At 41.1% G+C, this 14,328-nt stretch overlaps 1 protein-coding gene across 1 annotated transcript in view; it reads right to left on the bottom strand.

The window, feature by feature from the left end:
• Nucleotides 1-1,162: 1,162 nt before the first annotated feature.
• The window catches only part of LOC139560620 (glypican-1-like), a 144,218-nt gene continuing 131,052 nt past the window's right edge, over nt 1,163-14,328 (bottom strand). Inside the window, exons 8-11 of the mRNA XM_071377553.1 lie at nt 13,590-13,715; nt 12,927-13,057; nt 12,603-12,778; nt 1,163-4,912 (exon numbers count right to left, since the gene is read on the bottom strand). Of these exons, the coding sequence (XP_071233654.1) occupies nt 4,704-4,912; nt 12,603-12,778; nt 12,927-13,057; nt 13,590-13,715 (642 nt within the window). The 3' untranslated portion in view covers nt 1,163-4,703. The remainder of the gene's footprint in view (nt 4,913-12,602; nt 12,779-12,926; nt 13,058-13,589; nt 13,716-14,328) is intronic.

Below are 14,328 nucleotides of genomic sequence, written 5' to 3'. Positions count from 1 at the left end.
CCTTTGGTGTTGTGACATCAAACAATGTCTTTGCTGTGAGCAATGTCAGTGTGGCTCTGTCCTGAGATTGACATGTTCTCACTAGGAGAGAGAGAGAGAGAGAGAGAGAGAGCCGGTTAGGTTACACTCAGACATTTGTTCATCAAACGTACTCGGTGTTCCTATGAATCGAAGTTCTTTCAATGATACACTGAGTAACAGCACAGGTTCTTCTTCTCTTTGGTTCTCGGAGGAACCCAGAGAGGAAATGTTCTATGAACTAGAACTTGTCAGTCTCCCAGAGCATCATCAATGAGTAAAATGTGCCAAAACTTCCCTGGGAGATGAACTGAAAGCTAGTAGCTAGTGGACTGTCCATCCATCCAAACAGACAAGACAAACCACTTAACACACGGCGTAGCTAGCGGCTGGTCCCTGTTGACAGATGTTAGCTCTGACATCAGCAGTCGAGCGGATGTTGTGTTGACCTGTGTTCCTTTCTTTCTCTCTCCCCACATTTGGTGGAAAGGGCTCCCCCCTATCTACTTCCCCAGAGTCAGATGAACTTGTGGATACCATTTTTATATCTCTGCGTGCAGTTGGAAGGAAGTTGCTAACCAGCGCTAGTGCAATTGTTATCTAGCATCAGCGCAATAACTGGAAGTTCAAGTCCCGCAAACTGTTGCAGTTTGCATAAATCACTACTCAAACAAGAAAATACATGTCTGTATCCTTATTATGGATGTCAACATATGTAATGGGTGAGGACTGTAGCGCTATCAAAATGGCAAAGTGCATTTCAATCGGACTGCATCAGTTTTATTAGTTTACCACCCCAAGGCAGTGCAACATACACAGCGTTCCAATCCAGTTTACTGTCAAAAATGTGTATAATAGCTGTTTTGTAATGATATGGAAAATGTAGGTAAGAGTGAGGCTGGCCTTCTCCCTTGGAAAAAGGCCCAGAATAAAATGTATTGTTGACTAACAAGCTTATCAATTTTTGTGTGTGTGTGTGTGAACCCTGCTTTTCTCTCTACGACTCTCCTGTTGGTTTGTCAAGGCATCCTCTTGTCTTGGAATTTCCCCTCTGGGGGCCGTCGATAAAGTCCATTCATCCATGCATTCATAGAATATCACTGACACAAAAATCCACCACAAAATGAACATAACACAGGACATCTTGAAAATCTTACAACGTATATAATTGACACAAGGTTCCAGGAACAAACAACAGCAAATTACACATATTGACTCAAAACACTTTCTTCTTGCATCTACCATCACCATAAACACAACCTCTCCAAATGTAAAAAAAAAAAAAAAAAAAAAAAAGAATGCTATGGTTTTCTTTCAAATCGTCACCTTTGGGAAATGCTTGCCACATTCAACTTGTGAAGGGGAAAGAGTAGTGTTCAGGGCCACTGGTTATATCAGACCTAGGCTCAAATAATATTTGAAATAATTTCAAATACTTTATCTGTGCTTGATTGAGCTGGCCTGGCTTAATGGACAAAATAGGGCCATAACTGCAAACCACATCCATTTGCAAAACCCCAGGCATGCTAGAGCAAACGTGTTCGAAAGATTTCAATATTATTTCATCCCAAATCTGACATTGCTATTTCACCCTTCTCAGACTGCAGCCATCTCAGTGGTCCATCTCCATCTGCATAATCCTAATCAGTAGACGTATATGGAGTGTCGACTCGCCTATCAATCCACCATCTTGTGATCTCTGTCTTTGTGCAGATTGCCATCCTATCGATTACCTAGGCCTCTTGCGTCATAAAAGTGCAGCGTTTAATAAGAGGCAGTGGACTTTGAACTATTCAGATTAGAGCGCGAGAGTGGTTGGAGGAGAGAAGAGGGGGAGTAAGGGTGTTGGGGGGTTGTGCAAATTTTGTCCGGTGGCATTGCGAAGCGTGTCCATTGAAAGTGAGTGAAGTCGTCGTGAGTAAAAGTGGTTAGTTTTCTTTTTGCATTGGAATGTCACTGCGGGGCAGTCACACCGGCAGATACGGCAGTTTAAAACCAGGGACCCCTACACAAGCTCACATGGTACCCTCTTTATCAGAGCACTACCATGTCACAAAATCTATCAAAATATTTATTGGCCTCTTCACACGTAACCTATTTAACAGAGGTTCATAAGGTTCATAACCGGTCCAAGAGGACTCTTGTAGGGTTTTCACTCAATCTATCAATTGAATAATGTAGTGCATATCAGATCAATGGAATATAATTGTGTGAAGGTTGGAAGGAAAACCTGGATACAAAAGGATCCGCCAGGACCGGCTTTGAAAACTACTGCAGTTCTCCTACTTGAGTGTTCTGAACTCTATGGTTCTGAACGGGATCATGTCAGTTCCTGTGTGTCCTCCCGAAATTCCTGCCTCAGAAACCAAAAAGGTCATGCCTAATGGACGTGTTGCTTTGCTACCTCAGTTCTAGTGCACAGTCATAGGCTGAAGACCTCAGTTCTAGTGCACAGTCATAGGCTGAAGACCTCAGTTCTAGTGCACAGTCATAGGCTGAAGACCTCAGTTCTAGTGCACAGTCATAGGCTGAAGACCTCAGTTCTAGTGTATGACCTTGTCTCTGGAGTCATAAATCTCTCCAATCTCCTCATTGATTGCACTTTCGATGTCGGCTATTGACGAGCGCAGACCGTATCAAAACATCTCCACTCGTCCCTAAGAGGGCCTATTCAGTCTGTGGATAGAAATATATTGCTGTACAAGAGACAATGTTTTTAATATCATGTGGAGTAAAGCATTGAATCAGTTCTATACAATATGTTTCTATCTTGTTGAATAAGCCCAAGAAGACCTTCTTTATCACACACACACACACACACACACACACACACACACACACACACACACACACACACACACACACACACACACACACACACACACACACACACACACACACACACACACACACACACACACACACACACACACACACACACACACACACCCTTACCTCCATCCCTCCCACACAGTGGTCTAAGACTGAGAGCCTTGACAATTATTTGAACTAAGTTGAAGTACATCCTTCCTCCCTGGCTGCAAGATTTTCATCAGCAAAGGCCTTCCACAACATTCCCACAATATCCCAATCATGTTGCAGTATGATGAAGCTCTGTCATTGCCATAATGCCCCAAAAAAAGCATTGGAGAATAATTTGCAGGTCTTCATAACAGAGGAATAGTATACCATGAAAAATAGCCTGGGAGGCAGAGAGAACTGAGAGAGAGAGTGGGAAGAGAGGCCCTGTGTGAGAAGAAGGGAGAGAAAGAAGGTGGGAGGTGAGAAGAAAGAGAATGAGATGAGAGGAGGGAGAGAAAAAGCTATTTGAGTGATCATCACAGAATTCCAATCCCTAAGTCAACCCGTCCAAACAGAGAAACGGTCGGTCAGACACATGTACACAGTCTGCTTTACAACAAGTGGTTATAGTGCTGTATGTAAAAAACACTCCACTGTAGCTGGCTGGCTCTGTCCAACAGTATTCATCATAGGTACCATAAAATCTTAGTCATTAACAAGAAAGTAACACATTATTATGTCGACCAAGGTCCATTATCTGAAGACAGAACAGAGGAGGCTGGTGGAAGGAGCTATAGGAGGACGGGCTCATTGCAGTGGCTGGAATATGGAAACCACTTGTTTGACTGCATTCCATTGATTCCAGTCCAGCCATTACAATGAGCCCGTCCTCCTAAAGCTCCTCCCACCGGCCTCCACTGAGACAGAACAAATGGCAGTACACACCCACACAGCCCATATACTACCATATTCTGCCAATATAGTGTCAATACAGAGGACTACTGTGGTCACACTAACACTGTAATGTGTCCAAAAATGTTTCCAAAAAAATTCCCCATCTGGGCCTATAGAGCCACCAAAGCCTAGAGAAACAGATCTGCTCTGGGAAAGACAGAAGTAAGGGTGGAGGGATGGAAGGATCATGTCTGTGTGAATATAATCACGACTATTATTACTGCCTTATATTATCAAGCAGAGGGAAAAACTGCTTATGTGAAGCGTTTTAATTTTCTCACTGTTTCCATGTAATGTGTGGGTTTAAGGGTTTAAGGTTTTTAGGGCCTTACCGAAACCAGATTATCTTTCATAAAACTCATCAATAGTTTATTTAGTTTGAGTTTGGGGTAGAAGTAGTTTTTCTATAAATATTGGGGAGCCCAAAGACGCTCCGGGGGGATTATATTCCTCTGTTTTTAATAAATAAATCATCTCCTCAGACATAAAGGCTGTTGACATGATTAGGAACACAAACGTTTGGCTCAGCATGACTGAAAAGTCCCCCTTACACAGCACAGCGTCAACCAACACTAACATCCTGTATATCTCTATAGTCTATAGATTGACTCTTAACATGTCTTAGGTACAGATATCTCAGAGAACCCAAACACCAGAAAACAAAACAAAATAAAAATGTGAAAAGACCAGCTCTAATGGTGCCGTATACCGTAAAATAAAAGACAAGAACAGAACCAAAAAATCTCTGAATAATATAATACTCATTACTACTTTTGTTCTTATCCGAGACCAAAAGGAAGTCCATTCGTTTTTGTTTGTTTTTTGTTTTGGCAAAGTAAGTAAGTAACCCCACGACATCTTCTCTTCCCACCCCTTGTCCTGCCCCCCATGTCCCAAACTCAGTCTATATTGGTGGAATACCCTGTCAATTATCGCCGGAGCAGCAACATAACCAATGAGAGCAGGTAGAGGGCGATGGATGGGGGGTTGTGGTCAGCTGATGCTTTCACAACCTTCTTGTTCTCCGGAGGGTAGGCGTACACTTTGGGTCTGTCTGTGCTGGGGGCCATGAGGCGCGGGCCCCGGGGACAGTTTTCATCTGTGCACATCCCACTTCCTGAACCACTGACATCATCACCTGAAGACAAAGACAGAGAAGAAAAACAAATACATTTTTTTTAGAAGAAAAAAATACAGTTTCTCTGGCTGATATGCCAGTTATAACGAAGTTGAAGAGAATAAGTAAGTTAGAATGTTAATCTTACAGGGCAATTCTACCACTTTTCAACCTCATATTCATTATATCAGCGCCATACCTTAGTCTATGTGAAAACGGCGCATTTCTACGTTTCGTTTTAAAAAGAAAAAAGATTTTCCCCTTATACTTGTGGGTATGGACCTATATGGATAGGGCTAAATTGAAATGTTTCTTACAGAAGTATGGAAAGCATATCACTAACCATGGTAGAAATTAAAAGGGAACAATTTGGAGATTATGGGAAAATTATTATACTGAAGATGAGGACACAATAGTTAACCTGACACAAGACTGAATCCAAACACATTACACTCAAATCAAATCAAATGTATTTATAAAGCCCTTTTTACATCAGCCGATGTCACAAAATGCTATACAGAAACCCAGCCTAAAACCCCAAACAGCAAGCAATGCAGATGTAGAAGCACGGTGGCTAGGAAAAACTCCCTAGAAAGGCAGGAACCTAGGAAGAAACCTAGAGAGGAACCAGGCTCTGAGGGGTGGCCAGTCTTCTTCTGGCTGTGCCGGGTGGAGACTATAACAGTACAAGGCCAAGATGTTGATTAGTCCGCAGTTTACATTTTACCTTTTATTTTATTTATTTTTAACCCCTTTTTCTCCCCTATTTCGTGGTATCCAATTGCTAGTTATGTCTTGTCTCATCGCTGCAACTCCCGTACGGACTAGGGAGAGGCGAAGGTCGAAAGCCATGCGTCCTCCAAAACCCAACCCAACCAAGCCGCACTGCTTCTTGACACAATGCCCACTTAACCCGTAAGCTAGCTACCAATGTCTCGGAGGAAACACTGTATACCTGCGCCCGGCCCACCACAGGAGTCACTAGTGCACGATGGGATAAGGACATCCCTGCCAGCCAAACCCTCCCCTAACACGGACAACGCCGGGCTAATTGTGCGCCGCCCCATGGGTCTCCTGGTCGCAGCCGGCTGCGACAGAACCTGGACTCGAACCCAGAATCTCTAGTAGCACAGTTACCACTGCACCACTCGGGAGGGATGAGCATTTTAAATGTACTGTACTTTTCGCCTCATTTGTTGATAAGAAAATCTGAAAATACTCTGGATACATTCAGTAACATGATCAGAAATTCCTGTAAAATGTTTTTTTGTAAGACAAAAACAATGACAAGGGTTTGAGTGAGAGGACAAACTGCGGTTTCCAAGTGGCCACACACCTCTCCAAAGTGTGGACTATTTCTAAGTAATTTCAATGCACTTTTATGACTCAAAGAATAGTCTTCAACTATAACGTGCTTCTTAAGCTATCCTAGCTGTGCTGTTGAGAAACTGGAGCACGCACACTTGTAGTTGTTTTGTTTGGAACACAGCCCTGCATCCCTGCCTTTACACAATTTCTGTTGTTATTTACACAATCCAAAAACAGTCCATTATAAATCGCAATCTGGGTCAGGTGGGCATAATTTGAAAGCTTGTTCTATTGCCAACATAACTAGCTAAATGATAAAAAACGATCTTGCAGTGTTAGGCTTTCAAAAGGCAATTCAGAGAAGCAGATCATAATTCAGATGTGTGGTCTGCGGCTAATTTCCTTCACAATACAACAAACAGGCTCATTCTGTTCAGAATAACCCAGGGCATGACGCCATGTCATATTGTAACTATACATCAAACATAGTGATCATAAATGTTGACACTGTATATTACATGAGTTTTATGATATGGAAATGCTATTTGGAGTCACATGTGTTTGGCTTGCTTGTACGACATCAATGCGGTATTTTTTATAATCCTCAATGTCTCATCTTTCAAAATACATTGAGTCTCCGTGATTTACAGCATGCAGAGCATCACTCAGACAACAAAACATTTGCAAAAGTTGCCCAATTAGCGGGAGGGATGGGGGCAACTTCTTGTTGTGCGATGTGCTCAAGTTCAGAACAGCTGTCAGTCGAGACCTATACAGCGCTGAATTACACATAATCCATGGCCGCTAGCATTTCATAATTAACTTGTGTAGGAGCCAAAATCGAGGTCTAAGTTGAGCTCTTTATGGAGAAAAGTTTGACATTTTGCAAAGTAAACATAATGCCAAGGCAGATTGTGGCGATTTTTACACTGTTGATTGTATCAGTGTTTTGCTGTTGGAGTCCTGAACAACGGCCCAGTCAATGCATTACTCAAAATCCATCTAGCCAACAAGTTATCTATTCATCTCTTGTAAACAACCGCCGAAAAATGCGATCTCACCCTCTTTCAAACATTAAACCAAGCAAAATTTCGCTGGGATCCTCAGGAGAAACCAAAATGATTGTTCGTGGGTCATTTGAACATCAGAAGCATCACCTCAAAAACCAATCAGATTGAAACACTATTGACTGATTCAAATTTGGATTACCTTTGTTTATCTGAAACATGGCTAACCAAAACATCACCCGAGGCTGCTTATGCTATGTCAGGGTACAATGTTTTCAGAAAAGACAGACAAATGGGTGGGGGGCATCTTGTGTATGTAAAGCAGTGGCGGTCGGTGCCGTTTAAGATGAGGGAGGACATTTTTATTTTATGAGCATGGCCTTATTTCTATTACAGCATATTGGATGACTGTCATTCATATTCCATTCACCCAGTTCAATGTAACATCTATAGGTTTAGGCTACTGCATTATACTCAAATTATTCCTATACCCATCATGAGGTTGCTCCAACCTAGCCTATGAATGAATGTTTACAACGTAGGTGCACACAGGTTGAGATAACATTTTGATGACAAACAGGGACACATGAACAGACAGTGACACATTCAATACCGCCTTACACACTCTTGCCTGCATCTAGCTTATCTAGGGTATAATCATTAGTCCAACAGTGGCAAACATTTCTACTGGACAAATTCATCAATTTTTTTATCCCCGTTTTGTTTGCTTCCGCGCGTTAAGAAACGTTTTTCAACAGAATCGGCAGAATGAATACACCTCTGATCACGCATAAACAAAGTTCATTTTCATAACAGCCACGTTGTATTCATTCTAGCCTCTAGTCTATGCACTCTCCTCCGGCTACACCATTGTGCTTCCGTACAGAGTGCTGTTGAGGCTACTGTAGACCTTCATTGCAAATCAGCGTGTTTTAATCAATTATTTGGTGAAGTGAATATATTTAGTATAGTTTTATCTAAAAAAGATAACTTTGTCAATATTTAATTTTTTTTTTTTTATGATATTCACTGAGGAGAATGGTCCTCCCCTTCTTCCTCTGAGGAGCCTCCACTGATGTAAAGTATTAAATGCACCCAACTTGAATTCACCCGCGCAATGGAAATCAAATGTATTGCAGTAACTGGAACACTGTCACTATAAATGTCATTCACTGTTGTTGGCATACAATATACTGCCCACCATCATCAAACAACATGTTCTATGAACATTTTGAAGCAATTCCATCAGTGGAAAATAAATAAATATCAGATCATAATCTGACTGTCATTACCAAGAAGCTAACCAAAAAGAAATGAATGTACAGACAAGACAAAAAGCAGGTCTCCAACAGCATACCTTTTGAGTCTTTGTCCTCAAAACTGCTCTGAAAACAGGTGTAAGTTCCGAGATTAGGATTTATAAGGATCTGCGCAATAAAGTTGTCACCAAGCTTAGAAAGGCCATAGCCAGCTTTTATATTGGTCTTATCAACCAAGCTAGAGGAAATAGTAAACATCTATGGGACAATCTCAACACATTATCCAAAAAATGTGTAAAAGCATAGCAGGAAAATACAAGGAATTTTAAAATGAAGATGAAATAGCCTCAACATTTAACAATGTCTTTAAAGACTCAGTTGAGAACCTGATTGTAACATTTGGCCATAGAAATAAAGTGATCACTTTCCCTGACTCTACCTCTCCTGTTTTTAACATAGCTGAAGTGCCTGAGCAGGAGATAATTAAAATCCTAACTAATCTTAAAAACTCCAAGGCACAGGATGTGTATAGAAATGACTCCGCCCTCCTGAAGAAAAACTCCAGCATCCTGAGCTCTCCAGTCACTCATCTGGTAAATCTATCAATTAAACAAGCAGTGTTCCCTGACGACTGGAAATCTGCTGTCATAACACCAATCTTCTAGGCTGGAGATGTGGCCAATTATAGGATCATCAGCATTCTCCCAAAATAGCTGACTGGTTGGACCACTCATGTCTAACATTGAACACAACTAAAACTGTCTCCATCAGGAACAGTGAGACCCATCAGCCTGAGGAAACTGTAAAAGGGACAGAGGATTGAGATGGTTTCACATTTGAAATAATTATTGACTCTAACCTTTCAAAAAACAAATAAAACACGTATATGGAACAGCAAAAAGCAACCTGGTAAATGTCAAATTCATCAGAAACCAAATGTCAACAGATGCTGCTAAACTTTACATGCACGCAATGATTCTCCCCCATCTGTTTACTGTGTCACAACCTGGTCAAAAGATAGTATCACGGCAATGAAAGTACTCCAAAAGCTTTATATGATCTAATTCCTTATCCCTTTATAATTCTTAAAACTACAAACAGCGTTTGAATCAGGCATTTGATGGGTTAAGGTTAGGGTTAATGTTTCCAGTAAGACTCAGTTTTAGATTTTGGTTAGTTGTTTTGCAGGTCAGCAGTGTCCTTATACTCTCCCAGGTTCAAGCCCCAGATTAGGGTTTCTGTGCCATTGCTCACACAATGAGATTTACATAATGCAGCACAATAAAATAAAACAGTATAATAATCTTACCTCAGTTATAACAAATGGCATAACAATTTAGACCAAGTTCTTTAGCCGGTAACTTAATTCCAGCTCAATCCTATAAAAATAGCACTGAAATAGCGACGTCTTTTTAAATCATGTGAGCTAACTCTTCACTGATGATAGGCTTCTTAAATATTCTCTCTCTCTAGGTCTACTTTATCAACAAAAAATGTTATGAAAGGGATTGGAAAGGGATTGAAAGGGATTGGTTTGGTTTGCTAGCAACACACATAACAAGCTGGATGGAGGGTCGTTCCACCTCAAAAAAGCACAAGAAAGAAGATTTAGACACCCACTATGTCATTGTTCTGAAATCGTTTAGGTTGTTAGAAACTGATCAAATTAGCCTTCCTGCAACATGTATTTTGCTGAAATATAATTGATCTCTGAGAAATTAACGTAACTGAATGCACACAAATTGGCAATTGTTTATTTATGAGATTCATATAATATTGAATAAATATAGTACCTAACATTTGGATCAAACTTTTTTCTAAGGCACCGTTAGACACCCCACGCCAATCACACCCAGACAATGAGTATATAGTATCAATTCTCTGTTTGACAAGTAGTATGGAGCTGTAGCTCAGAGTATTGTTTATTCATCCTATGTAATGTATTCTCAGTGAATTTGGTAATGTTTTTTTCCCACTGTTCAGAAACATTTGTCATTGAAGTTGTTCATGTCCCATCCCACATCCTGAAATTACCCCGTTCTGATCAGTAGATGGTGCTGTTCCTCCTCCAATTATTATTTTTTTAATCCCCCACCGCCCTCATCATTAAAGGGATAGTTTACCCAAAATAAACATTTACATGTAGACTATAAGCTGTCAATGGTCAAGAGGGGTATCCTAAGAACCAGGTTTGAGGAGTTAGCAAGGTAACTTTGGTCAACTCTGAGTTTAACCGGTCACACGAAAATGGCTCACCTTTAATCCAGGTAAATTTCTATGGCAACGAATCATTCAGAACTTACCTGCTCCGGGGCAGGCTAACTCACAGCTAACTCCACTTAACCTGAATGAAATGACTGAGCCACAAGTTGAGAACCAATGAAATCAGATTCCCTCCCTCTTGCAAATATTGTGGCAACATCCTCTTCATTTGAGGAAGAAGACTGTAAAATATTTTATTAATCAAATGTTTTTGTGTGCAAATGTTTTTCAATTATCAAATATATCACATTACACATTTAGAAATGCATTTTAAACTTCATTCACAGTAACACTTTTGTATGACTTAATACAAATATTTTATCGATTGGAGTGGGAAAAAGGCGCTTGTGGTTGTGCATTGATAAGCACACCAAAGTCGGCTATAACGATAAGTAATATAAAAAAAAGACGGCACTTCTAAAAGCCTATTTCACACCACAGCCTCTTAAATGTGCAACTTGTAAGATAACTTTTCTTTAATTTAGATTTTGGATTAAATTAAATTAAAATGTGGCACTGAATCGACCCATGGGTTGATGTTTCAGCATCGCCTCAATGAAGAGTTTGGCGTTCAACTAGCCATGTGCAACATGCATGCACAGTTATAAGCCTGCTAGAGTTAGCGTCAGGCGTACGAGCAATATCCACCGTCGTAGTACGGATAAAGCCTGAGCTGGAATGTGAAGCTAAATGAAGCTGGTTAGCTTCAGAAACCCTGAGTAAATCTTGCTTGCCCCTCTGGTATGACAGCAACCCATGTTTTGGTTTTGTTTACCAAGCCATTGTTTCAAATGCTAACTTTTCAATGGTACCTAAATTAGTATTTTCACGCTTGTCCAAATCATCCTAAAGTATTTAAAAATGTATTGTGTAACTCAATGATGTTACATATAGATGACTTGGATATGAAGTGTGAAAATTCAAATGTTTCTAATTTAATTGACATGCATTGGATTTCTGCCACAGATGCTAAAAGGTTAGCATTTGAAACAGTGGCCAGGTAAACGAAACCAAAGCATGGGTTGCTGTCATACCTGGTCCATAAACTGCTACGGGGTAAGACAACCAATACGTAATTGTGTCATTTGGGTGAACTATCCCTTTAACAATGGGGGGAGGAGATTATAAAAAACCATAAACAATAACCCAATAGCAGGAACACCACCATCTAGTGGTCAGAAACTGGTACTACCAGGATGTAGGATGGGACATGAATCCAGTGACTTCAATGACACATTTTTCTGAAGAGGGGAAAACAACATCCCCAAAATCACAGAGAATACATTACATAGGATGAAGAAACAATACTCTGAGCCGCAGCTCCATTCTACTTGTCAAACATAGAGAACTGATACTGATCGTTGTTGGGGTGGGATTGGTGTGGGGGGTCTGCGCTTTTGACCACTTCTTCGGATTACTCATGTCTTACTGATTGTTAGAAATATTTTGGTCCAAATCGGATGTTAGGTACTATAATTATTGAATATTATATTAATCCTATAAATAAATTAGCTTAATCTAATTATATTTAAATAAAATAATGCTTACGGAATTCTTATCTTATCTGTTTCTAACTACAGAAATGATTTCAGAACAATCTGAGATGGTGGGTGTCATGGTTTGATGAAATTACATGGAATGACACTGGAGACAATCAAAACAACATATCAAATATTTCCAGTAGTCATGTAATGTCAACATATGGCACAATCTCTTTCATAGTGTTTTGACCATGAGGGAGACCTCTCTGTTGTCCACACAGCTTTTGCCCTCAGGAGTAGGATGACATTGCACCTAAACTCCATTTTGCGATATTCCCTCTATGGTTGGAGTCAGTACTCGCATAAGATGAGCTGATCCTAGATCTATACTCACTGGTGTCCTGAAAGTCCACATCGTTGCCATTGAAAGCGTTCTTGAGGCGGTTGGTCATGATCTTGAGCTGCATGATCTGTTGGCGTATAGTCATGTCTGGCTTGGTGATGTCGATCTCTACCTCAGGGTTGTTGATCTGACTAGCCAGGCCGTCACCCATCACCTCTGGAAGGTACCTTGGAGACAAGGAGAGAGGATGACTTGGGAGAACTCAAATACACACACATACTCACACATGCATGATCCACACATGCAGAGGCACCCACACAAATATGTATGCATGCGAGCATGAACACACACACAGACGTGGTTTAGGGGTCCTACCTGGCACGGGCCATGCCGTTCCAGCACTTGTCTGCTTGGGCCCTAGTGGCCACCCTGTCACTGCAGAGGGTGCTGGGTAACGAGACCCAGTAGGGCTGCATGTCCCTCAGCCTCCTTGACACATCAGACACCTGGGGGCGTTTTGCAATGGAAAACGAAAACAAGCATTTCTTATTGGACCAGTTCAGGTAGTCCCTCCCTGTTTCGGTCCTGTGTACTGGAAACTACTATCAAAAGCTATTCAATATCATGTTTGTTCAAGCATTCACGCTTTCTGCAAATAGATTTTGTATGAGCAATAAACAAACAACAACAGTGTGTTCATTTTTGGTAGACAATGGCTGTTTCCATTTCCTCACATTTCATATTCATCTGACTCATTGCATTCTTGACTGTAGCATTACACGACTAAACAGAAACCGTATCATATATATATATATATATATATATATATATATATATATATATATATATATATATATATATATATATATAGAGAGAGAGAGAGAGAGAGAGAGAGAGAGAGAGAGAGAGAGAGAGAGAGAGAGAGAGAGAGAGAGAGAGAGAGAGAGAGAGAGAGAGAGAGAGAGAGAGAGAGAGAGAGAGAGAGAGAGAGAGAGAGAGAGAGAGAGAGAGAGAGAGAGAGAGGACAGTAACACTGACCAGTTTCTCCAGCCTAGCCCCAGAGGTTGGGCTCTCCTCCACTGTAACCTTCCCCCTCCTCTTCACCTCCTCCAACCCGGTGCTGCTGGTTCCTCCCTCCCTCGGATTCCCACATGCCTGGAACACCTGAGAATAGAGAGAGGGGGAGTTAGAGGGCGGAAGTGACCAAATGATTCAGTTGAGAGGCATTTATTTAGGGGCAAAAGCTACAACTCTTGAGACAATCCGTAAAATAATACCTTAATTTTGGTATTTTGTATTTTATTAGGATCACCATTAGCAGCTACTCTCCATGGGGTTTATATGAGTCTTGAAGATTTCAAACTAAATCTCTTGCCCAATCGGATGAACAACTACCACAAACCATATTTAACTTTATTCGACACATAATTCTACAGCTGCACCATCGAGAGCATCCTGACAGGTTGCATCACCACCTGGTATGGCAACTGCTCGGTATCTGACCGTAAGGCGCTACAGAGGGTAGTGCGTATGGCCCAGTACATCACTGGAGCCAATCTTCCTGCCACCCAGGACCAATGTAATAGGTGGTGTCAGAGGAAAGCCCATAAAATTGTCAGAGACTCCAGTCACCCAAGTCATAGACTGCTTTCTCTGCTACCGCACGGCAAGCGGTACCAGAGCACCAAGTCTAGGACCAAAAGCTCCTTAACAGCTTCTACTCCCAAGCCATAAGACTGCTGAACAACTAATCAAATGGCCACCAGACTATTTACAT

This window comes from Salvelinus alpinus, chromosome 30 (genome assembly GCF_045679555.1).
Source record: "Salvelinus alpinus chromosome 30, SLU_Salpinus.1, whole genome shotgun sequence".
NCBI classification, from domain to species: Eukaryota; Metazoa; Chordata; class Actinopteri; order Salmoniformes; family Salmonidae; genus Salvelinus; species Salvelinus alpinus.
Note: the sequence above shows the minus strand (reverse complement) of the source record. Positions and strands in the feature narration are given on the sequence as shown.